We start from the raw sequence: 25,980 nt of genomic DNA on the forward strand, positions 1-25,980 counted from the left end.
AGCAGCTCTGGAGCCCTTTCATGAAGGATCTCTTCATCCTCCATTCACCTGCTCACCTGATGTTGGAACAGGCTCACAGATCTCAGCCCGTACATTTTGTCCCCATCTTAAATCCACGTTTGAAAAAGTACAATAAGTCAAAAAAAAAAAAAAAAAAAAAAAAAAAAAAAAACGGAGATAGCTGAGAGGTTTAATTACTTTTATCTCTGTCTGAGAGGCGCTTTCAAGTATAGCCAGGGTTCCTGGAATTGCAGTCCCAGTGCCAGGGAGAAAATGAACAGCAAGAGACAGGCTAAAAAAATCCAGGATATTTGCCTGAAACACAGCTCGTTTCCAAGAACGAGGCACAGCTAAGTCTGGCTGGGGCTGGTCTTCAGCAACGCCCTTCCCATCACTCTGCTCCAAGGTTACACCGAGCCTGAGCTCGGGGATTTACGGATCCTCCCCACACGCACAGCTCGGGCTGGATGAGGTGGGAAGTGGCAAGAGGTGGGTTTGGTTCTGCTGCATTTAATGAAGGCACGGGGGGAGAGGCTCCGCATCCGGCACAGGCTCCATGCCGGAGCCGGTTCCCTAACGGAGGAGCTCCAGGAAAGGCACAGCTCTCCAGCCTCCAATTCCAAAAGCAAACTGAGCATCCCAAGAGTGATTTCCATGGAGTCACCTTCGCGGGGTCTGCAGCACTCGGTGTGCGCCAAGCCCCGGGCGCTCCTCGGGCAGTGCCAAGGCAGGGCAGACAGCCCCGGGAGCTCAGGTGCCAGCTGAGATCCCAGCCCTGGGATATTCAGGGCAGTCAGACACGAGTGGAGCCCTTGCCCGGGATGCAGCTCTGCTGAAGGGTACCAGCTCAGCAGTTTCGTACCTGTCGCCTGCGTCAATGCCGCGGCTCCGGCAGCGGGGGGTTCTCTTCAGCTGTGGCTCGTGAGTCCTTCACTCAAGGCACGCAGAGAAACCAGGGGGATGCTCACCCCGGTTCTACTTTAAATCTCTTACACATTTCGGTTTGGTTTTGCTCGAGCCCCTCATTTGTAAAGAGGAATCCGGACCTAAGTGTGACCTCATGAGTCTGGGGATGATGAGCTCTTGTAAGTCACAAGCTCCTCCTGGACAAGAGGCAGCACCCAACACTTGTGGCTTTCCCTGCACCTCACAGACACCCATGCACTGCCTGGCACTTGGATGCAAACACTCTCTGTGCAAACACTCTGAGCTCTGCCTCACAGCTCAGTCCCTCAGGCCACTCACCTGCAGCTGAGCTGCCCACGCAGTGTTTGGAAACACTGGCACAAGGCAGCTGGATTCCACAGATCCCTTTCTACGAACATTCCTGCAAAAAAAACCATCCAAGAGGCTCAAAGTACAATGGAAAGTGCACAACAGACACACACCAAGGCCTCGTCTCTGTCCCTCTCTTGAGCTGTCTTCACTCTGAGTCACAGTGGCCACTACAGGCTCCTTCCCAACCCCACCTCAATCCTTCATCTCAACACCACAAGGATTCAGGTGGAGCTTTCCCCAGCATATTCACTGCAATCGCAGCTCCAGTCGTGTTTCCTACACCAGCAGCAGGGCCAAAGCAGTGCCACCACAGCCAAACATGAGCTGTATGGGGAGGCAAGTGGCTCTGCCCCTGCAGCACAGCCCTGAGCAGTGGGGCACCCATTAAATGCCAGCCCATGGAAGGGGCAGTGGACAGTGACCTCTCAGTGGACAGTGACCTCTCGGTCCCACCTTTACACAAGGTCCTGAGCAGCTTTACAGCAGGACTCACCTTTCCATGCACCTCTCCTGCAAGGACATCCAGCCTCTCTCTGTCACCATCCTCTTTCCACGGATAACGATCCTCTTTCACAACCCACGTTACAATCAGTTTAACAACCCAGCAGCCACGGACAGGAAGTTCTTCTCTCGATCCTCTCATATCTCCAGGCCCTTTGTCACATGATAAGCTCATGGACACTCTGCAATGTCAGCAGCAAGGAGTCCCAGACACCTCTAAGGTGGCAGATCAAGCTGTGCAGAGCTGGGTGAACAAGGCCTGGAGGATCTCCTGGAGCTGCCAGTGATGCTGGGAGGATTTTAACCGAGCAGTCCAACACCATCGCTACCAGGAGAAGGGAATTACTCCCTCCTAACCCCCCTGGCAGTGGCTTTACACCACAGTTCATGACACTGACCCCCCGTCCCTGAACAAGCTCAGCTTCTGCCGAGCTGACAACATCCAAGGCAGGTTTGGTCCACACAGAAACCTGGGAAGATCAAGAGGAATAAATGGCTGCAGCACCAAGGGCCCTGTTTTGCAAAGTCACTTTCCTTGATCCCATCCATATTTCAGCACAGCTCCAACTGAGCCCCATTAATGTAATTGATTCTTAATGGCATTCTCCAAGAAACCATGGGAAGGTTTTAACAGGCTATTAGATGGAAATTAAGCCTCACCCAAACCTTCCTCCCGTGGAACAAAGGTTTCCAAAGATGCAGGGGGGCTATTCCATTCCTGCTAATGGACAAGAAGGTTGATTTGAGGAAAAGGGACACTAATTCTGCATTTTCCACCCCTCACAGTGGGACACCAGAGGTTTGTAGTTACAAAGAAAGGGTTTCTCATCCTTCCCACACAAGCCAGATCAGAGGGCAGCCCTAGAGGGATCAGAAGCAGAAGTGCTGTTTGATGAGCTGGAGGGCTTCCAGGTTCCAAAAAGGAAAAATAAATACAATTTTTGTTTGCTTTTGTCCCCTGGGCACCTTCATGCCAAGCAGGCCTTGGCTGATTGCTCAGACGTCGCCTTTGAAACCCAAAGAGCTGAACCTGGCCTGAGGTCACAGCTGTGGCTTCAGCACTGCTGGACCCCTGGGGAGGCTTGTGCTGCAGGAAACCTTTACAGCCCCATCCCTCTCCTATGGAAAGAGGCACCAGGAAAACACTCCCAGCTTCCCCCTTCCATTCTTGAGCCACAACTTTTGAAAATCTACCTGTGATTCCAGCAATTCAAAGCAATTCAAGATCCTGAGCACTGACTTTGCCATGGGGGACGTTCCCCTCTCTCCCTTCAGCCACACCTGCTCCGTCCAAGGGGAGCAGTGTCACGCCACAAGCCAGTGACAACACTCATGGACATTTTGGCTCAGAACATGTCACCTCCCCCAAAGGTCCAATCCAGCCTCGGGTTCAGCTCTGACAGACACCCACAGTTGCAGTTCTGCGTGTGCCACGCCATGGATTTAACACATTCCCCGTGGAACACGAACGCCGAGCTCCGTGCAAGAGTCTCCCACTCACTGTGAGTGAGCAGCTGCATTTCTAGGAGATGATGCTGTTACCATCTCTTTTACTTCTGATTCAAATTCTCCACACTTTAACATTTTTAAAGACTTATTTTTACTTCTTTTGAGACGTTTTAAACTCACTACTTTTCAGTGCTGACAGCCAGCCTCCTTCACGAGTACGTTACAAAGTCAGGTACCAGCGCTGCCTTCATTTTTAAAGAGGTGGAAATGTGGAAACAAAGGGAAAAGCAACAGCCTAAAATCCTTGATCAGCCAAAGACATGAGCAGAAGAGAAAAACAGAACACCCAAAATCCCATCCATTGCCCAATCTGCTCCAGAAGAGAACTAGAACTGCATTATCCTGGATCTGCCTCAGCATTAACTGCTCCCATAGTCTCATATTCCTTCATGCTTCAAATTAAAACAAAAAATTGGATGAGGCCGAGCTTCCTTTGTCCTGTTCACCCCTTGTGAAAGACAGGGGTTACCATCATTTTGTACCTGTCATAGTTGAAGTTGTAACCTGAGAGAGAAAAAAATTAAATGTTTTTTAAAAATAGGCTTGGGGTGGTCCTGTCTTTACAACTGGTAACCAAGCTGAGCATTTCCAAATCCTCTTTTATTGTACCTATCCAATTTTAGGGCTTTATTGATTATTACAGAAAAAGACATTTAAAGAAGATTGGGATTCCTCCAGCCAGTCCTGGAGGTAAATTTGGCCCCAGAACTTCAGGAATTTGGAATGCTTCTGCCCAGGAAGTGGGTAAATAAGGCTGAGATTTGGCATCAGGAGAGAAAGAAGGTAAAATTTTTCATTTCAGCACATTTCCCAGGGCAGAGATAAGCTGCAGAGATCTGTGGTGAGGTTATGGATGTTATCAGCTAAATGATTTTGAACAGGTACAGCATCACTTACTTAGAGCACATGGATATGAACTTCAGAAAATAATGGGATTAAAAAGAAATTCAAGGAGTTTTCTGGACTTCAGCCTTCCTCCTGCAGCCAGAGCAGCCAGGATGCAGCAGTCCATGTCTTTATCAAGCCGATACTTCACCTCCTCTTTTCTCCACACCTATGACCCTCAGGAAAGGTGTTACCCACCCACCAGCAGCCAACACTGCAGATGCCTTCCCCATGCAGAAATAACTCCCTGCAATCTCACAGAGCCTTTGGCTGCCGCCCTTCTCCCAGCGCTGGAGGCCAGAAACGCAGCAGAGATTTGTCTTTGGCACTGGGAGGGAGGTTTGTTAATGCTCCTCCCCAGCAGGAGAGCTTTCATGCCTGACTTGTGGCAGCTGGACGAGCTCTCAGGTCTGACTGAAGCCTCATTGAGGACAGGGCCACCCTCTGATTAGATAATTTCACCTGCCAGAATCTTCTCCTCTGTTCCAAATCCTGCAAAGTTGGGAGGCTGCAGCCGAGATCCTCCCAAAGCAAGGTCAGGGGGATGTTCCACCAGGGAAAGGGAGCAGTGACACCCTTGCAGCACCTGGTCTGAGGGTGCCAGACCTCCCTCCTGCACAAAACCAGGCCTCCTTTATCAAAGTAACATCCCCATTACCAGAAACCACCTGGGATTCATTTTAAACGAGTGACAGTTTTCAACCCCAGATCTTTCCCCGCAGCTGAGGCTCGCGGGGTTGGAGGGCGCGCTCAGCGCTGGAGCATTGAAGTTTCTCTCTGAGCTGGAGCAGGGAGATGTTTGATCTTTGAATCAGACATTAAGAGATGAAATAGCAGCACTCCTATTGATACTGGTTCGTGTCTGAACTGACACAGCTGTATTCCCAGGTCAGGCTGTAACAGGCTGGATCCTGCTCCCGAGCCGTGGCTCCCGCCGGATTCACAAGAAATTACAAGATAAAGAAAAGGACAATTATGAAACAGCCTGTTCACATTTCCACCTAACTTATTCCAGGGAGCACCAGGGAAAGGGTCTAATCATCCCCCTTCAAAAAAACCCATTTCCCCTCTGGTGGATCTGAAGATGATCTCAAGGCTGCTTTGGTCTCAAGACCCAAACCAGCCTGTTTCAGCTGGAGCAAATGCTTGTGATGATTTCCATGGGTTAATTACATTTCCATTAGTGAAGAAGTTCTAAAACTTCATTTTCTTCACTGATGCTTTTTGAATCCTACCAAAACATTATTTCCTCTCGGCTTTTCCTTATCTACCTCACCCTTATGAGACTTTGCTCTTAATTTTAACTCTCTCAGCCTTTTCATTTCTCCTTAAATGGACATTTCTTTGACCCTTGAATCATTTTTGCAGCCTTCATCCTAAGCTCCCATGCCCAAACTTTATTTAAGGATGTTTGAGAGGTGTTTGAGAGGGGGAAACTAAGCCAAAAGAATGAAAGATTGAACTGTCTTCCTTCTTTTTCTTCTTTTTAATTGGAAAATAAGCTGAGAGCCCCAATTTAAGTTCTTTTAAGTCCTTATTGTACCAGAAGCAAGCTACATCCAACCACGTATTTCTGATTATCAGAGTTCTTCAGCCCAGGAACATTTTGTAGCTGAAAATGTCTCTGTCTCCTCCAAGCAGCTCATTTTGTCCTTCAGTTCTGTACTTCTACACCATCCCATGGACCATCAACGTGCTCCTAAAGCTTCAGCCTGACTCTGGGAGCTCCCAGTTGTGCAGAGCCCTACAGGGAACTTGTGTAACGAGGCAAAGGAGGGGAGTCAACCTCAGCCCCTCTTCAGAAACTTCCCTAAGGAACGACCTTCTGCCCACAGGTTCCTGATTTAGAGCAGCCCTGCCCTCTTTGAGAGCCCCAAGAACAATTTCTATTCCCAGGGAAGCCCAGCACTGCTCCAATCTCTACTCCTGATCCCTTCCTTGCTTAAATCTCACCCAGCCCAACCTGAACTGACTCGAGCTGAGCCAACAGCTAAACCCATTATTGTCTAAAATTGGGTTTAACTCAGGAGTAACCTGAACTTCTTGCTCCAGAGGGAGGCTTTTAAAAATCTGCAGCTGATCACGAGAACCACCCACACAAACACACCCAGCCCTGCAGCCAGCTCGGAAACCAAGACAACTCCAGCACTGACAGAATAAGAATATCCACCAGAAAAGCCTGACCTGTTTCCTGAACGCTCCACCCTGAGATCACCGAGAAAATGAGTTTGTTTGGTCAATTAATCCTAAACCCATGACAGGTGATGTTTGTGGCCACCAAAATATGGGAAAATGGAGGAGGGAGGAGACACCATGGCGTCAGGCATCCATTTAGCTGATGCTGACCATGCCAGGAAGGAAAGGTTTCTCCTGTGTATGGGTTAGGTGGCCGTGCTCCTTTGCGAGGATCAGGGGATTTTCCAAGGCCTCTAAGCTCACCCCACAGGTTTGAGGTGTGCCACAGGAAGCAGGACGTTCTCAGCCTGAGCTGCTGGGCTTTCCCCAGGGCAGAAGAGTGGCCTTCCCACAGTCAGGAGTTCATCCAAGGGAGTCATCCTGAAGCCTGACCTCGTCCACATGGGATCCCTTCCCTCCATCCCACCTCGGTCAGACCCTTCAGCACAGAGAAGATGCAAGAGAGCTGAAGTTAAGCAAAAAATCTTGTGGAATCGTGTGGAAAAGCATCTCCAGGTGCTGATCCTGGACTTGGCTTGACCTGGAATTCACAGATCCTCTGATTCCAGCTTTCAGTGCTGAAGCCTGGCCCTGGCCACAGCATCCTACACACCTCGCTGGTGGTTCAGCAAGAACAGAATGGAAAATCAGTTTTCCAAATCCAAGTTTTCCAAATCCAAGTTTTCATGATGTTTTCAGAGAGCCCTGAGGAAGGGAATGGCCTGAGACCACCCAAAGCCTTTGGGGTGAGATGTGGATCCAAGGACGTGTGTGCAGAGGTACACCGTTGGCGCTCAGGCTTAGATTACCTTTAAAACCAGGCTGATTTTCCAAATCCTCAGCCTTTTCCACAGTCACAAGCAGGTTTGTCTCCTCTCAGACGAGCATTTTGCCATCCAAAGCTGGTCCTTTGGGAACTGGGACACAGCAGCAGAAGCACCATTTGAGAAACAGGAGTCTGAGGTAACCTGCACCCTCCTCCTCATCTAATTATGGGACAGCACTCACACCACACACAGGAGTCGGGTATTTTGGGCTTGGCGATTTTTTTTTGGTTTGTTTTTAAACTAGGAAGCATTAAAAATAAAAAAAATTAGAGCACTTCAGAGCTGCAGTTTGATTTGCTGGTTTGGGGTTGAATTCCCAGTGTCCACACCCAGCTCCAAGAGCAGCTACCAATGTTTTCCACCTCTAGGTGCCCACAGGAGACGGTTGCCAGGGCAGGGTCACACATTAGGAGCAGATCCCAAGGTCCAGAGTCCTCTTCCCACCTGCAGGCTCCCCAGTTGCCTGTGCAGCTGCTTCCCTCACAAGGGAAAATATTTCCCTGCCACCCACCTGCCTTTGAGAGCCATAAAATCTAAAAATACTGTCTGGACTCTGGACTAACAGTCCTGCCTGCCTTTGATAAAGCCCTGGCTGCCATGAGAAGCATCCCTTGCTTTCACTTGGGATGATCCCTTCTCCTTGGCAGCTGCCCAGCTTCAGGGAGAGGTGACCACCCCCAAATACTGTCTGGCAGTCCCCTCTTTGTGAGCACAAATCTTCCAGGCAGCACAAACAGGCACAAAACAAAGATGGAAACCTGGATATTTTTGCTCCCTCTCTCTTTAATAAAAAGGGGGTTGTTCATGCCTCAGCTTCCTGGCTCCTCGTGCTGTTCCATCATTATCACTTCCCATCCCAGGTACTCGATACCTCGCGGTCCCTTTTAATAAAGTAAGAGAGCAGCACATCAATCTCATTATCTGCTTGCCCTTGAGAAGTTCTCTGACCTGAAACGTTTGGTTTGCCACCACCAGAGCAGAGCCAGAGAAGGATAATTTCTGCCAGGGAAGGGCTGTCCCCACCTGCAGCTCCTCTGAGGGGCTGGGACCATCTGCAGCCTTCCTCTAAGCACAGCCCCGAGTCCTCCTCTGCCCAGGAAAGTCTCCTGATTTAGCAGCCAGCCACACAATTACTCACCCACCCGCTTCTCTCAGCCTGCCTCCAGCCATCCCCCACCAAAATCGATGCAGAAAAGCCACTACAAGCAACAAAAAAAGACACGAGCCCTAATTAACACTCCAAGAGGCTCAGCACGGCCTGGGTCCCCCTTTGCCAGGAGAAACAAGCCCAGAGAGAAAACAAGATCCAGTCCCAAGGAAGCTGCTGCCCCACTGGGCAAAAAAGGAAACAGGGACATTTGCCAGATGGGTTTAGAGCCCTCAAACTCTTCCTCCCTGTCCAGGGTCTTCTCTGAAGGGAATGGATTCTGCAACTTCCAGGAGCCCAGACAGCCAAGGGACAGAGGATAGGAAAACTTTCTGTTCAACCTGAGACCTCCTCCCTCCCAGTTATAAACTCTCTCTGCTTCAAAAAAGAAAATGTGGTTGCTTGCCGCCCTCCCTTGCTGCCCTCGCCCCCCAGCCAGAACACCGGGTAACACCTTGCAGGTGAATCCCTGTGTCTTGTCCACCTTTATCTGATTTAATTTCAGAAGGGACCCTTTGCTTTTCTGAGCGCCAGCAAGTGTCCATCCATAACCAGAGCATAAAAGAAATTGAAAACAGGGATCAGCTGCATTAAAACCCATAAAGGCTTTGCTCTTGGCATGACTCATGCACGGTGCTGACAGCGCTCGCCCTGAGTCCATCACCACCCCGACCGGAGAGCTCCTTCTCCTGGGGACAGCCAGCCAGGACAGAGCTTGTCCCTTCTCAAAGTATCCCTTTCCCCAGCTCCTGTTGCTGCTCTGCTTTGCTTTCTAGCACAGAAGTGCCAAAATTTCCACCTCAGGAAAGCAGAGGGAAATCTGCACTTCCCTGCTCTGACCCCTTCATTGCCTACATCTCCAGACCCACAGCTGATAAACAAAGCATTGAGCAACCACCTAAAGGGAGGCTGCAGGCCGTCCAAGAGGGTTGATTTCATCTGAATTTCATTTTTCTCATTAGCTCTAGGGTTACTTGCAGGTGGAATATAGAATCAAAGGATCCCAGACTGGTTTGGGTTGGAAGGGACCTTAAAGCTCATCCAGTGCCACCCCTGCCATGGGCAGGGACACCTCCCACTGTCCCAGGCTGCTCCAAGCCCCAATGTCCAGCCTGGCCTTGGGCACTGCCAGGGATCCAGGGGCAGCCCCAGCTGCTCTGGGCACCCTGTGCCAGGGCCTGCCCACCCTCCCAGGGAAGAACTTTTTTCCTAATATCCCATCTAAATCTACTCTCTGCCATTTTGAGGCCATTCCCCTTGTCCTGTCACCCTTGTAAACCAAGTACACCAGAGCCAGTCCCACAGGACCCCATAGCTCAGATATCCTCATTTAGGGGCTTCTGAATGCTCAGGAACATGCACATGTTAAAAAAAAAGAAATGTTGGAGCCAAAGCATCCATGAATATTTGCCACCTTTAAGAATCCCAGGCCTCAACCAGGCATTTCCTTCTCAAATACTTCCCTGCTCTCATGTCCCCCCCCACACCCTGTCTGGGAGGTACATCCACCTCAGAGGGGAAGATCCGAGGTCCAAACCTGCTGCACAGCCCAGGCTGGGTGGTTCCTGTGCCTCCCACTCTGTCAGTCATTGCTGCATCCAAGGCTGCTGCTCCTCAAACACAGCACCAGGAATAGCAGCTCCCACTGCCCACATAGCAGGATGATCCTGGTAACCAGCAACGCTCCCATCGAGGATGAGCAGGGCTTTATGCTGTCACTAAATGACTTGCCTTCCAAATTATTAGCAGCATCAGGAGCTGGGAGCACATTTCTCAGACAATCAAGATAATTCTGGCTTTTGTGATTTGTTCCAGACAGCCTGAGACATCCGTACCCACACCGAGACTTTGTGCACATCATTTGGCAGCTCCGGGCCTGGCACACGCTGTCTCTGCCAGTCCCACCCAGAGATCCAGGCAGCTGATCCAACTGGCTCAAGAAGCCACCAGGACTCTTCGAGAGTGTTTAATCCAGGCTGATTGGAAGCCAAAAGGAATTAATTCTGCTCATAAAGGACAGAGCATGATCCTGTCAGGCGCTCCGTTATTTCATACCAGCCTTTAGCCACTCTTGGTGTTGGACAAACATCACATGGTTGTGGTCACTCCATGAGGACATGGAAGATCTGGGAAAGGAGCAGAGCAGCAGCAAAGGCCTGTGGTGCACAGAAAAGCCCTCAGGTCAAGGGAGGTTGGGCAGCATAAATCTCTGACCGGGGAAATGCTGGCATTTCATAAAACCATAGGCATGCAGAAGAAGGAATTCTTCTTCCAGCCTTGCTAGAAGGCACCAAGGGGAATCTCAGGTAGCTGGTGATGAAAAAGGGACAAGCAGCTCCTTTCTTGGGGTATGGAATTAAACCCTAAGGCCCGTTATCCATGATATGATGAAACCAAAAGGCTGAACAAGCCCCAAAACACAACTGCGCATGGACCCCTTGGACATCACGGTTTAAAAGCCTTTTTTTCCCCCCCTCAAAAATCCCTAGATATCTGAATTTTGGGAACCAAAGATCAATGTCATTTTATCCATGCCTTGTTCTCCATTCTTCCCCTCAGCAGGCAGCACATGACACAGTTCTATGGAAACCCAGCAGTTCTTCAGGCTTTGCATCCAAAGCCCAGGAAAAAGCCTCCCATGAACTCCAAGAGGAGCAGGTCTGAACCCCCCAAGCCCTGAAGCAGAGCTCATGGCTCCAGCTGAGGAGTCTGAGGACAGGACAAATTTGTTCCCAAGACAACTGTGGATTTCTGAGATTTTCAACCCAAACCACGTTGCAGCAACAGAGTTTAAAAATCCCTTTTGCCTCCACCTTGGAAAAAGTGCATTAAGATCATCCAGTCCCAGGCCAACTGAGAACCTGCAATTTTGTGTGATTTAGAGCTGCTAATGGGTGATGTCATCACTGGAGCCAATGCAATCCCACAGAAACATGGAAATAAAATGAGCAGGACCTATAAAATATGTGTTTTTCTCCCCAACAGCAACAGGCCCATCCCAGCAGGGCAGCTTCCATTGAGACGCGTCCACAACTGATGGAGATCACAAGAAATCACTAAAAAAAATTACAGGGGAAACCAAATCTTGCAAGAAGAGCAACCTATTCTTTTCCCAGGCCTTTATTAAGAGCAGATCCGCAGGTTTCCTTGGAAGCAAATGAGAAATAGGCACCACAGCATTGCTGGGGAAAGAAACCGAGGGAGTGTTTTCTGGAACAACAAACCAAAGCCATTTTGGGCCACTATCTGTCAGACTCGAGTTTAGCTCAATAGGATATTGATCCTGGCTGCACGGAACACAGCCCTGATGTATTTCCTGATTAACAAGTTCTGCTGTCTGCTTTTGACAAACAAAATCTCCTTCGCTGCAGGTAGATAAAAAATATATTTATCAATAATTCCAGGGTGCAGGCATTGAGTAGCAATCCAAAAAAAGAAAGAAAAAAAAAACAGAAAAGGGTTGGAAAAAGCAGGTGGGAAGGATTGCTGCATGATCACTGGAATATTTACATAAGGCTAAGTTCAGTCGATGCAGAGCCTTCCCCCACAGCCTCCTCCAAAACACACCCAGACTCTGGCTGGCCTTTTTCCTATGGAAACAGAGAACGAGAGCAGAGCTGCTCTTTGCTTTTCTGGGGCTTAGCTAAAAGCTGAAAATGAGATCAGATTTTTCTGCCATTCCCCATTTACCTTAATAGAAACGGGCACTCGGCCGGACTAGCTGGTACACAACCCTGTGTGGGGCACCATGGAACATTGTCATGATCTTTCGTGCTTACAGAGAAATTAAAAAAAAAATAAATAAATTAAAGGAGAGGAATCAAAATCCCTCTTTAATATTGAAGATCAATGTAAAACTGAGCTTGGGAACTGAGCACTGCCTGGGAAACACGAAGTAACATTTTCAAGTTGAAATCTTGCACATATGGCAAAGGGAAGCTTTGATGGAGTAGCAAAGTGATATTTCAAAAACTGATGTCCTACCTATCTATATTTACAAGAACACGTTAAGGACTGGCTTAGCACTGTCCTTTTTTATTATTCCCTAATAAATTACAGCTAGATCATTTTTTGAAACACAGATCCGAGTCTGCCTTCCACAGAAGTGAAAATGAAGGTCCCACTCGTGTCACCACCTTGCAGCCTCTCCCTGGAGGGTCTGCCAGCAGTAAATTTCTTGCTCCACAACCTGACTTTAAAGTCTTGATGCAGAAATGAAGAGGATTTTGGCTCAAATAAACAGCCCTGCCCAGGTTTCCCCTCTCAACCAAGCTCAGCCAGGCAGTGGGCACGTGAAAGGGATTCTGGCCACTGAAGGAAACCCAAGGAAGAGGAACTCCAGGTTTCCAGCACAACCCCATGGCAACACAGGAGTGAGCTAAGAACTTAATCAGGATCTGGGAAATGCAGAGCAAAACACACCAGGCAGCAGAGAAAACACTAATTCAACCCCCTGTGTGAAGCTGCAGAGCTTTCAGTGCTCCCTCCACCTGGGCTGGAAATATTCAGGAAAGCATCAAACCAAGCATGAGTAACTGTTATTTTCAGTACCTTCCCCCTAACACCAAAAACCAGGCACCAGCTCAAGCGCCTTGTTAAATTACAAGGATTAGAGGTCTGGATTTCCTTGGTGGAGATGGCTCTTGGGCTTGACGCCGATGAGTTCAGCCTTTGCCACCCCTGCACTGCTGCCTGGTGGGAAGCCCTTGTACAAGACAATTTCAGCAGGGCCCAGTTGGTGTCACCATTGGAAACAGCAGCGGTGACGTTAACAGGATGGCACTTCAAAGGCACCCGCGGGCTCGCAGATGGCACCGGGGGTCCTTGTTCCAGCTTGTTCCAGCTGCCTCATTGAGCTGATATTCCACAATTATGCTCCAGGATCAAACAGTGCTGCAAACAGCTCCCACAAGGAACCCAGCACCGGGGAGCCGCCGGAGGCACCGCGCGTTCCGGGGGGATCCCGCGGCCGTCTCAGCCGCTGCTGCAAAACTTTGAATGTCTCGGTTGTAAAACAAAGCCAACAAACTCTGGAGTCTTGTGTTTATGAAGAAAAAAAAAATAAAAGGAATACAAGCCATGCCTAAACAATATGGCTGGGATTCAGAAAAGCTTTTCTGTAGAGCCTTAGCTGTCAGTAGAGAACCACTGGAGTCAGCTGAATCCCAGCATACACTGGAATGCTTTGCTGTAGGATAAATTCAACCAATGCCAAAGCCCTTTCCAGAATCAGGGCCTTGATTTTATATTTTTTTTTTAACGTGTGGAGCTAACTAGGAATCAGAACAGAGTGTCAGTGAGAATAATTGTAGCATCTGTGCTAATTCTCTTCTCATCCTGGTACCCCCCGTGCTTCTAAGTATGGAAATCTGATTCTCCTTGTGCCTCCACTGAAGTTTCTATTGATTAAATACCCAGCCCCAGCAGCAGGAGAATCAAGCCCTGCATATTTATTCTCTTCCTCTTAATACATCAAGAATTCCCTTTGGCCTTTCAAGTGCTGTATCACAGGGTGCCCTGAATGCAAATGGAATTACAGTGATCATGTAGCTAATGAATACATTTGTATATGTATGCAAGCATTTCCCTGCTCCACACCACCACCAGGAGCAGGGAATATCCACGTTCACCAGGCAGGGAAGGTGTGTGAAAGGATAGATTTGGGAAGCATATCAATACCAGGAGCCAGGCTGCAGTTTCTGGGGGAAAATGAACTGAAATCCTTCCAAGATGAAGGCTGCAAGCTCAGGACCTCACGCAGACCTTTGGATCGTTTCCTCTGAAGCTTTAAAGGCCAATTTGTCAACTAGAAGTGTTCATGTTTATGTTTTCATTATCCACCTCTCTTTATATAAATAGGCAGAAACTGCTGCAATGCATAATGTAAAATATCATCAGCATTTTCAAGAGAGAAATCAGTGATATCATCTCAAACCAGGGTACAAAACGCACACGCAACCTTTTCACCTCCATCCTTAATAAGACATTTTGAATTCTTTTCAAACATCTTCGAGTTCTTTTGAGAAAAGTTATGTTACAGGGGAATAAATTCATTCCTGCAGAAACCTGGCCAATTTCAGAGCTGTAACAGCCTAAAAACGGGATGCATTTAATTTGTTAGCACACTCCAGGTTGACTTTTAAAGTCATCCTGTAACGTCAGAAAAGAAATTGATTTAAATCAGGTTCAAGTGCCAGTGGCAATTAGAAGCTGCAAAGTCACGGAAATGTCAGGAAGTGTCGGGATCAGATACGCACTGGAATATCTACAAAGAAATATCCTCAAAACCACTTTTGAGTTGGTTCAAACGCTTGGCAAGTGATTCATTCAGCACAAGAGCCATTCTTTAGATTTACTCCAGCCAGAAATGCAGGGGTTCAGTGCTGTTTCACTCCAGTCAATCCCAGCCCAACCCAGAGCAAACGAACACCACAAAGCAGAGCGAGAGCCCCCGTTAAGCTCAGGGTGAGGGGAGGTCGCTTACCCTGTGAGGACCACGACAAAATCCATCACGTTCCAGCCATTCCGCAGGTAAGAGCCTTTGTGGAAAACAAAGCCCAGAGCGATGATTTTGATACCAGCTTCAAAACAAAATATTCCAATAAAGTACGGCTCAGTGTCATCCTGGAAAAGAAGGAAAATTAAAGGAGTCAAGGAGAGATCCATGCTCCTGCTCTGATGACCAGCCCTCTAAACAGCTACAGGCACCAGCTTCACACCTTTTCCACTCTTTGAACAGAGCTGAAATTAGAAGGTTTAAGTTTACTGGAACTCAGCTCAGAGAGGAATTTCATTATCATTTCTCTGAAATTAATTTTCTTTTCAAATTGGCAATTCCATTGGCCTTCATCCCGATGGTTTCACCCCGCACTTTCCACCTTGACGGAATGTTCCGGAGGGAATTTTGATGCGGAAATTTTGCTCCAAGGGTATATTTAAATTAGAGATCACAGATTCCTGGAGTTATTGGCACAGAAGGTGCTCCACAATTCATCCAGGAACATGAAACAAGAGGGTGTCTTGGGCAGCAACAGCTAGCACAGCAAGCCTGACAACACTGACAGGAAATTATTTATTTATCATTTATTCCATCAGTTCTTTCTTCACTCTTTCTCCTCCATTTTATCAATTTTCACAGCTGCAGCCTCATTTGTTTTCCTTTCACTGGGGATCTGGTTCAGGGAGAAATCCCCAGTCCCTCCCATGAACAGCAGGAGCAGCAAGATTTTTGTCTCAGGTCCATGGTGCAGACTAACACATCCCTTGAGATGGCAGATTCGTGTCCTAGCTCACTACAGAGAAAATCAAGCTCAGTCTCCACAGTTTTACTAAGGCCTTTATTCCATCTCTGCAGCAGATCTCGGGGGACTAGACTCTACTGACAGGAGTTTCACCACAAACTCGGAGCCAAATGGAAGCATCCACAATTGGAAGGAAGATTTGGGCAAGAAACGGGAACAAAGCAAGAGGTAAAAGCAATGGGCATCAATTTCAAGAACGTGCTCATCAGCTTTGGCACCAGTAACCAATTCCAAATGTGCCCTAAATCCTGGTTTTCAGCTGAACTCGGTGGAAGTAAAGCAGCTGTACCCAAAAAGAAGCAAACTTCCACATTGAGAGATTTGAAATCCTTTTTCCAGTGGCTTTGGCATTTCTGGCCACCAGAACCAAAGAGCTGAGCTGCTGTTCGAGGCACAGTTGTTTCTATTTTGCAATTCTCCCAAGGACAAAAGGGGATTGTTTGTTCTCTGATGGAAAAAGAGCAGGGATGTTGAGGCTTGTGGCCCCAGAACCAAGGAAGAAGCAGGTTTGACACAAGCACGGCAACTCCCGCTCAGCTCTGGCACAGACCCGCACTTCAGGACAGCACTTGGTCCAGAAATTAAGGTTTTCACCCCTGAAAGTTGGGCCTGGTCAGCCTTGAGAGGTGACACAGCTGAGAGGGGTCCTCAGCCCTGGGTGTCCCTGGCTGCAGGGAGGGGACAGAGCGTGGATCAGGCTCTGCTCCGGGGCCCGGCAGCGGCACCAGAGCCACGGGCAGGGACTGATCCCAGCAATTCCCCTGCACAGGAGGCAGAACTGCTGCCCTGGGCAGTGCCCAGCCCTGAACAGAGCCCAGAGAGGGGTGGAGTCTCCGCCCTGGGGATATTCCAGAACCATCTGAACACAATGCTGTGCCCTGTGCTCTGGGATGGCCCTGCTGGAGCAGGGAGGAGGGAGGAGGAGCCCCTGTGGTCCCTTCCAGCCTGACCCACACCGGGATCTGTAACATGACAGCACAGCCCTGCCAGGGAGGCTTGGCTGGTTAAACCCAGCTCAGCAAGGCCACCAGAGAGCTCCAATCACTGAGGATGCCTCCAAGCTGCTGGAAAATACAACCTCTGGAGAGGCTTTTCCATCAGTGGCTGAATTCAAGTTTTGGTCCCCATATCCCCACACACCTCAGTGGGAAGAGCTCTTCCACACCTTCCATCTTTCACCCCATGTTACCTCTATTTCCTTCCACCTTTCTGACCTCACAGCCCCAGCAGCTCCACCTCCCACGCCCCATGGTGAGATGACAGTCACCTCCAGATACACTCACTGCTGGCCAGAGAGCAAAACAGAACAGGGGCCTGTTGAGCTCCCACTGAGCCTCTGGCTGAAATGGAGAGGAGAAAATGAAACCCACACCCAAAACTGCCTTTCCCTCCAGACAAGGAGGGGTTTCCACAAGCAGCAGCACCTCCAAGCCCTCTGTCCCTCACTGATGCTGCTCAGAGGATGCTCAGAGGAGCCAGCACTGCCAGACCTCCAGCTGCCCATCTCAGGGCTGTTTACCCACAGAGAAACAGCAGCAAGGGCCATCAGACCTTTTATGACCTTCAGCAGAAATCCTACAATGCTCTTCCAGCAGCTGCTCCACAGCAAGAGCTGGAGGCATCCCAGGGCTCCAGCCCAGTACAGAAAAGAGGGAATAGGGGAGAAGGGGTCAGAAATCATCCTCTGTGATTCCAGGAATTACCTTGCTGCTCCTCTGCCTTCCCTCATGGACACAGGAGCCCTCTGACAGCCCAGTCCGCCTGTTCCTCAACCCCCCAACAGCTCCTGGTTCAACAGCTCCACATAATCCCTGCACACAAAGGCCTCCCAGCCCATCCCATCCCATCCCAAATTCCCATCCCACAACTACTCGCATACCTCTAAAAATAGCTCTTCTAACACACACAAAAAAAGCTACCTTTACCCACATCCACTCCTCCACATTACTCCCTCACTTCCTTGAAGCCTGGTATCTACTCCAGTCTCTGCTCAATCTAGGTCAGGTGCCTGGTGATTACAGCTCCCAGCTTTAAAGAGCCAGGCTCCAGGTACTCCACGGTTTGATGGGATGTGCTCTTCCCAAAGCTAGGGCTACACAGAGCTCTCAGGAAGTGGGTCAAAGGAGTTTTTGTCAGCTTCTAGGGAAGCAGGAAGGCTCACAGATGGATTTGGGTATTTGTTACAAAGAAAAACTCTCATCTGTAGGGTTGGCAGCGAGTAGCTGGGGAAATAAGAGGTGAAAGAAAGAGGGTCTTTTCTAAAGCCTGCCTAAATTTACACTGACTCAGCCCAAGAATCAGGGCAGTAACGATGAGATGAAAAATAAAATTTATGCCCCAATGGGGAGAGGTCTTTCTGCTGGAAAAAAGGATTTGCCTGACTGTGTGTGATGGAAGGAGGGAAGGACGTGGGTGAATTCCTGTGCAGCACTGAAATGGCCCTGCCTCAGCTCAGAGTCCCTGCTAGGACACCCTGTAGCCCCTTCAGACCAAAGTCTGTGCCCCTGCTCGGGTTCAAGAGGGGCAGAGCAGGTGATAATGAGGATCCGCGTGCCTGCTTGGAAGGAGGGCGGAGAATCTGGGCAGCAGCCAGAGCTGTGCCAGCAAGTTGTTTGCTGTGGACACAGCAGAGCTTGAGACTGGGCCAAACACACATTTAATCAATATGTTTCTGATCAGAAACAACTTCTGAGACTGGAAAGTCATTACCATTCCTACTTCACGTCCTAGTGTCTTTCCTTGGCCTTCAGATGTGACAGCCTGGAGAGGTTTGGGTGTGAAAGGCTTTGTTCATGCAAAGGTTAATATGAGCAGCTGACATATTGCTGCTCTAAGTGCCTGTGGATGAGAGAAAGCATTAAATCCATTAGGAAATTGCCAGAGCTGTCATGCTGAAAATCTGGGAAAAGTTATGTTCTGTCCTCACTTCCAAAACACCCAGGGAAGCCAAACACCCCGGGCCTGCAGCGAACACCCCACAGCCCCTCTGGTGCCTTCAAACAGGGGCAGAAAAGGGATTGCCCACCCTGCTAGTGCTGAAATCATCGCTGTCCTTCTGGGAGAAGTCTCCTGAAGCTTCTCATGGAAAACCGAGCAATCAGGAAGGAGTCAGGGAGAGAAGGAGGTCTCTGTCTGGACAGCCTCGAGAGCAAGGCACCCGCAAGGCCGTTCGGGGCTGCGACGGGAAGTTCACATTCCCACATTTGGAGCTCTCCCCACCAGGCTCTGGGCTGCTCAGAACAGCTCCCTCAGCATCTTCGCAGCTGGCATCACTCCAGTGTGTACAAACAATGCAATATTTATTGGGATAGAGGGAGGCTGACTCCACAGCCCACTGGGTGGAGATGGACAGGGGCAAACCTGTTCCACTGGACAGTTCCTGATGTGAGGGAAACATTCCCAGCATCCAGAGCATGTGAGACTTCCAGCTCGGAGCAGGAAAGAGCCTCGGGGTTGGGTCCGTCTGCTGCTGGTGGGAAAATGGCTTTATTCCTCTTGTTGGATGATCAAGGACCAGAGGCAATCCTCCGGTTCACCACTAAATGCTCTGATCACCAGACTGGTGCTTTTGTTTTGACCAGAATTTCCAGCCCAGAGCCAAGTAATGCTTTTCTGTGCATGCAGAAAATGGGCAGAGAGAGAATTATCCTAACTCAGCCACTCAAAATCTTGGAATATTTCATGTACTGAGACATGTGCTCAGTTAACCCTGTCTGAAAATAACAGGAGCACAGAAAACATCCCAGTGAGATTGCACTGCAGGATCATATCCTGGCTCTTGGGGAGATAAAAAGAGGAAAATTTTGATTAAAAGACAAAAGGCAACTTCAGTTTTCCTTCCACAACTCTGCCTACATCTCCCAGCCACAAAAGGCTTGTGATGTGCACCTCGTATCTTTAATATCTGATTAACTCTTCAATGATGATCTCCAATTTGGAGATTTTAGTGAACCCAGGAGAGGAAAAGCTGTATGCATTAACCATTATCCAAAAAAAGACCAATTCCATTCCTGCTAAAGACAGCAATAAAGCACCTGCTGTTCTGCACGGACTTAGAATTTGGCTCAGCAAGCCTGCAAATGTATGGGAAATGTACGGGAATGTTCCCCCACTGTGGTCAATGCGGATTTGTAACATTTGCAATGAAACAACTTTCAGTTTATAGACCTAACAGGAGAATTCTAAAGAGGTTTCACTTTGAAAACTAGAAGACAGTTTTTCTTGCTCACAGTGCTTATCTTTCCAGCTTATGTCGAAAATAAAAACGATTTCATGACTTGTAAAGATTCGCAGTGCTGCTCTATGAAAAATCCCTTTATGTTTCAGAGGTAGGAATGTGCTGTGGTTAAAATGGCTTCAGAATACCTGGAGCAAACACAACGGTGCTTGGGACAAAAATTTGGGGTTAATTCTTCCCTCCACACCAAGGCAGAGCCAACAGGGCAGAGATTGTGCATTCAACTCCCACAGCTCTCTCGCGCTGTTCGGTGGCAATGCCAGTGCCCCCCTTTGGAATGTTTTAGGCAGGATCTGAAGGTGTGTGTGCTGTAAAATGGAATTATTACAATGGGGAAAAGGACAAGAAAACACCTCTAGGATGCCCTTATAAATCAAAGGATATAGAGGAACATAAAGCCAACATGAACCAAAGGATTGCCAAGCCAGAACATCCCCAAAACTACTTTTCCCCTCACTAATCCATATGTTTAAAACCACAGAAAGCACTTTCCCAGCTCAGTCCTGGCTCTAAACCTGTGCTTTTCTCACACCCCCAGGCTGGCCTTGCCACCCAACCCCAAAGCACACAAAGCCAGGCTTAATGGCAGAAAGATCTACATACAATCATTTATTCATTTTATCCTCATATCTTCTTCATTAAAAATAATTCCAGCAGGGAGAGGAAGCAAGCCCCCCAGCAAGAGCAGATCCATTTCCAAACCAGCATCAAATTCAGACCCTGGCTCTCCAGATTTCTCACCAACACACTTCTTCCTGCTTCTGAAGAATGAGATTCTGAGAGCTGCCCACTGGCGTGGACCATCCTTAGGAACTGCAGCAACCAATACTCAAAGGCTCTCGCTTCTGGCAGCAAGCCTAATGTTATCTTTGTTTGCATAATATAGTATCTACATGGAAAACACATATGGATCCATATTTATCCAGCCTTTCAACATGCACCAGGATTAATGCATTTAGGCATGCAAGACATTCCAGATCATTCAAAGCAGGAGAAAAATCAAACCAAGAATTACACAGTTTTCCTACAGTGATGATAAATGGGAGAATTGTTTTGAAGCTATTCTTCTATTTTCTTTTGAAATAAGGTAATTGGGCTCATTACCATAAAGCCTGCGGGTGAATTATTTTTCTCTGTAAGCTGGTTCCATTGTCGGGTTGGTTTTTTTTTTTTTGAAAGGAAGTCTGATCATCTGAACCCAAAGTTTGCTTTGAAGGATCTGTGCTGTGGCAGGAAGAGACACACGAATCCTAAAACGTTACTCTGTTCTACCACTCCCTGGGAAAATGGAAATGACACAGAAGTTCATTTGATTCCAGAGATAGTTCTAAGCATTCATCAGCCCCTTGCTGTCCTGGTTTAGAGACAACCTAAGTTTGAAGCCCTTCTGATGATAACACAAGCTCCAGCTCCCTCCTGCAGCTGGGCAGGGCTGGCTGGAGTGATGAAGCATTCTTGTGCAGATGGGATCGGGAGGGGACAGTTATCCTTGCTGTGACAGATATTTCCCGACTGTCAGATCAATGCCTGTTTGTTTACGCGTGGATCTTTAAAATAGATCCAAACACTCCCAACACCCCGTGGCCGACTGCTTTCTGTATTAGGCCAGGAACAAAAAATAGCTGGAAATAAATGAATGCAACTCACCAATCTCTCTGACATCGGTGTCTTGTCTCCATCCGGCAAATGTTGTTCCAGAGCCAGCACGATACAATTGGCTATGATTGTAGCTAAAATCATGTATTCAAATGGAGTGGGGACCACAAGTTAAAGAAGACACTGGACCACACAAGGAGAACCCCATCCAAATCCTGTTTCTCCCCACAGAGTTGCATTAACTGAGCATTCTAAGATTTCTCATATTTTTTTAAGACATTTGGACTCCTTGACTTTCTTGGTTGTTTCCGGGGTGTGTTTGGAAGAAAAGCAGGCAATTGGCTCCTCTCTTCTTTGAGAGAGTTAGAGACTCACACACAGTCTGAGCTGCTCAAAGAATTTGGGAGCAAGAAAGCAAAAGGCCCAAAGGAAATAAAAACTACTAGTCATTATTGATTTTCAATGAGATTGATAAGCTAAACTGCTTCCAAATAGATTATACAGCTGAACACCGTCTGCTGAATTTTTCTCCCAAAACATTTAACTTCAGCACGTGGTGCAAATAAGTGATGGGCACGAAAAGTTTGATTTAGAGTATCTACACAGGTCTAAAACATCAATTACTGCTCGATTGCAATGTCCACTTCCCAGCGAAAATAAAACGCTCAGCACCTTTTTGGGTTGCAGGAGGGAAGTGGGAAGGGGAAAGAATCCAAACCCAGCACCAGGTCCCCCCTTGCCTTTTGCCAGCATCTCCCACCCTGAGCTGTGCCAAGCCCCAGCTCTCCCAGGGCGGAGCCACGCCACGGGCAGCAGCGGGGCCGCAGGCGGGCGATGGCTCTGCTCAGCTCCACGGAGAGATGGACCCAGCACCGCAGAGAGATGGACCCAGCACCGCGGAGAGATGGACCCAGCACCACGGAGAGATGGACCCAGCACCACGGAGAGATGGACCCAGCACCGCGGAGAGATGGACCCAGCACCGCGGAGAGATGGACCCAGCACCACGGAGAGATGAACCCAGCACCATGGAGAGATGGACCCAGCACCGCGGAGAGATGGACCCAGCACCACGGAGAGATGAACCCAGCACCACGGAGAGATGAACCCAGCACCACGGAGAGATGAACCCAGCACTACAGAGAGAGGGACCCAGCACCACGGAGAGATGGACCCAGCACGATGGAGAGATGGACCCAGCACCACAGAGAGAGGGACCCAGCACCACGGAGAGATGGACTGAGCACCATGGAGAGGTGGACCCAGCACGATGGAGAGATGGACCCAGCACCGCAGAGACATGGACCCAGCGCGATGGAGAGATGGACCCAGCACCATGGAGAGAGGGACCCAGCACCATGGAGAGATGGACCCAGCACCGTGGAGAGATGGGCTCAGTACCACAGAGAGATGGACTCAGTACCACAGAGGGATGGACTCAGTACCACAGAGAGATGGACTCAGCACCGCAGGGAGCTCAGCTCAACACCACGGGGAGCTCCTCTCAGCACCGCGGAGAGCTCGGCTCAGCAGCAGGGACAGCGCTGAGCTGCACCGCAGATACAACACCCTGGAGGGCTCAGTTCAGCACCACAAAGAGCTCGGTTCGGCACCGTGGAGAGGTTGGTTCAACATCACAGGGAGCTCAGCTCAGCACCGTGGTCAGCTTGGCTCAGCACCACCATCAGCCCGGCTCAGCACCACAATGAGCTCAGCTCAGCACTGTGGTCAGCCTGGCTTCAGAACTGTGGTCAGCGCAGCTCAACACCGCGGTCAGCTCATCTCAGCACTACGGTCAGCCCGGCTTCAGAACCGTGCTCAGCTCAGCTCAACACCATGATAAGCTCAGACCAGCACCGCGGTCAGCCTGGCTTCAGCACCGCGGTCAGCCCGGCTCAGCACCGTGGTCAGCTCAGCTCAGCACCGTGGTCAGCTCAGCTCAACACCACGATAGGCTCAGCCCAGCACCGCGATCAGCTCAGCCCAGCACCGCGGACAGCCCGGCTCAGCACGGCGGACAGCGCCCGGCCCCGCCCGCCCGCCGGCCCCGCCGCTCCGGCTCGGGGAAGGGCCGGTGGCTCCGCCGGTCCCGCCGGCTCCGCAGCGCCGGGGGTCCCCTCCCCACATCCCCCGGAAAGGTGCAGCCGAATCGCCCAAGAGGCAGGAGAGGGAAAGACTGAGTCTACCCGCACAGTCCAGGCGATGCTCTGCCCGTCACCGGGGGTTTGGGGGCTTGTTTATCCACACTTAAATGCAGGGAAGGAGAAATGGATGAGGAAATGCAGTGGTCGCTGGGATTGTATAATATGGACAGAAAGAGCAATACGTGTGTGTATGTGTGTGTGTGCTCAAAGAGAAGGGAAGTGCATTGACTCCACTGGTGTATTTTTCCTGTTAGCCCCTCAGGAAGTGAAAACTGGGGAAGTCTAAACAGGAGCTGGCCTCTGTGGCAACTGAAAGTGTTGCTAGGAGGCTGGAAGGAGGCCCTGCTGCTGTTAGCTGAGGATTAACAGGGGTGTGATATGAAATGAAAAGAAAACAAGCGGCTCCCTCGAGACCCCCAGTGTAAAGCACTCCTGTACACACACACACACACACACACAAAATCCGCTCCCTGGGAGCCTCAGCCTGCTCCCCTCTGCTCACAGCTTACAACCATCATTCCGAGCAAAGCCCCCTTCTCACTGCAGCTCGCCTGGCCTGGGAGCTGGGTCTCAGACAGAAAGTATCTGCCTCTTTCACCATACAGCAGATGATCCCTCTCCCCACTTACTGCCTCCTTCTGCCACAAGGTTTTGCTAATTTTTTCTTTTCATGCAGCCTAAGCTCAGGCTACGCACCTAATCAGAGTGTCGTGATTCACGTTGATTCGAATGGATTCAGGAGGGGATGTGCTAAAACCGAGCTGCAATGATTGCATTCCGGGGATTTACCTGGGCTGTCAATGTCCCCTACTACCAATGCAGCTTCAGTGCCAAGGTGTCACCATTTTTACCCCACGTTCCTTCTACCATTCACAGGAAGACAGAAGAGTAGAAAGGCTCCAAGATGGAAATAAAAATCAGGATTCATGGGCACGAATCTCACAGAACCTGACTTGAATTGTAGGAAATGTCAGTCTGTGCACCTGTACATCTCACCCCTAAAGACACCCTGACACGTCTTACACACACCCCTGGTATCAAGCACACCAAAAGCACCCTCGGTGCTCCCACGGAAGCGATTCCCTGATTCCCATATTCCCACTGCCACGGCCGTGCATCATGTCGGGCACACGGCTCCCCGGCACACACACCCATCGCACAGCCCGATCACACCGTCTGCAGCAGCACCAGACACTCGCTCTGCGCTGCCTGGAGGGGTCTCTGCCCCTCAGCCTCCCTCTCCCCTCCCCACCTTCCCCTCCGTGCCCACACAGCCTCCCCCAAAGGATATGGCCACTCTGTTATTCGCTTGGCGTATTTCCGTATAACATTATCTTCACTGAAGATGAAGAGGGATCTGTTGACTGTGAAGCAGTTCTGTTTGACAGGGATGGGGTTGTAGAGAGCCATAGTCCTGGCTCTCTGAGCCATCGACTGTTTATACATCCTCTGGCCGGCTTGGGGGCCACCTTGCCGGCTGCTCCCTCTTCCAGCCCCGGCCGGCCCTCCACCTCCATAGCGGGTTGGCAGATCATCCCCAAACCGAGCCATCCTCGCAGTGCACGGAGCCGGGCGCTACAATCCAAACTGGCAGCCGAGGCGAGAGGAAGACGCATCACAGCGCGCAGCACTTCTCCCTCCGGGGGCTTCAGTTGCGGGATCGGGATGGATCGCGGCAAAAATAGATTGATATATTATAAAACGAAAAAATATCCCTTTTCCTTCCTCCACCCCCTGCTTTTCCCCGCCGCTGTGGCTGCCCGGGGGTAGGAGGAAGGCGCCGGAGCTCCGCTCACCTCCCCGCACAGGTGGCGTCTCTCCGGCCCGACCTCATGGCCGGGGCGGCGGCGGGTGGCCGCGGTGGCCGCGGTCCCTTCGGCGACGGGGCGCTGGGCTGGGAAGGGGCTGCGCTGCTGCCGTGCCCGCCGCGGGAGCGCTCCGCCGTGCCCAACCCAGCCCGGCACGGCTCCGGCACGGCCCGGCCCCGCCGCATGTGATGCCCGGAGCCAATCGGCCGCCGCGGCTCCGCCCGCTCCAGTCACCGGCACCGGCGGGCGGGCGGGGAGGGAGGAGGGAGGATGGAGCCGGCCCGGCCCGGCCGCCACCGCTCACCCCGGTAAATACGGCGGAGCCGCGGCCACTCCCCGGGGAAGGAGGGCTCGATGCCCCCCCCGCCCCTGCGCAGCGCTCCGAGGGCGCGCAGAGCCCCGGGCGGAGGTGCCGCCGCTTGGATGGGTGGGGGGCACGGGCGAGGCAGCCCCCGCGCCTGCGCGCCGCTGCCCAGATGTGCGCTGCCCAGATGTGCGCTGCCCAGATGTGCACCCACGGGTGCCCCGAGCCTCGGCGCGGGCAGCGCTGGGCAGCGCAGCTCCGGTCACCC

At 50.3% G+C, this 25,980-nt stretch overlaps 1 protein-coding gene across 24 annotated transcripts in view; it reads right to left on the minus strand.

The window, feature by feature from the left end:
- CACNA1B (calcium voltage-gated channel subunit alpha1 B) overlaps window positions 1-25,585 on the minus strand; it is a 265,839-nt gene extending 240,254 nt beyond the window's left edge. For 15 of the 24 annotated variants that reach the window (XM_032130540.1, XM_032130534.1, XM_032130539.1 and 12 more), the window contains exons 1-3: window positions 24,892-25,583; window positions 21,508-21,613; window positions 14,807-14,946 (exon numbers count right to left, since the gene is read on the minus strand). In XM_032130540.1, coding sequence (XP_031986431.1) covers window positions 14,807-14,946; window positions 21,508-21,613; window positions 24,892-25,151 — 506 coding nt within the window. In that variant the 5' untranslated portion in view covers window positions 25,152-25,583. Of the gene's footprint in view, window positions 1-14,806; window positions 14,947-21,507; window positions 21,614-24,891 lie in introns of all 24 variants that reach the window. The other 9 variants (XM_032130533.1, XM_032130526.1, XM_032130522.1 and 6 more) reach the window with 5 other exon arrangements.
- Window positions 25,586-25,980: the final 395 nt, after the last annotated feature.

This window comes from Corvus moneduloides, chromosome 21 (genome assembly GCF_009650955.1).
Source record: "Corvus moneduloides isolate bCorMon1 chromosome 21, bCorMon1.pri, whole genome shotgun sequence".
NCBI lineage: Eukaryota > Metazoa > Chordata > Aves > Passeriformes > Corvidae > Corvus > Corvus moneduloides.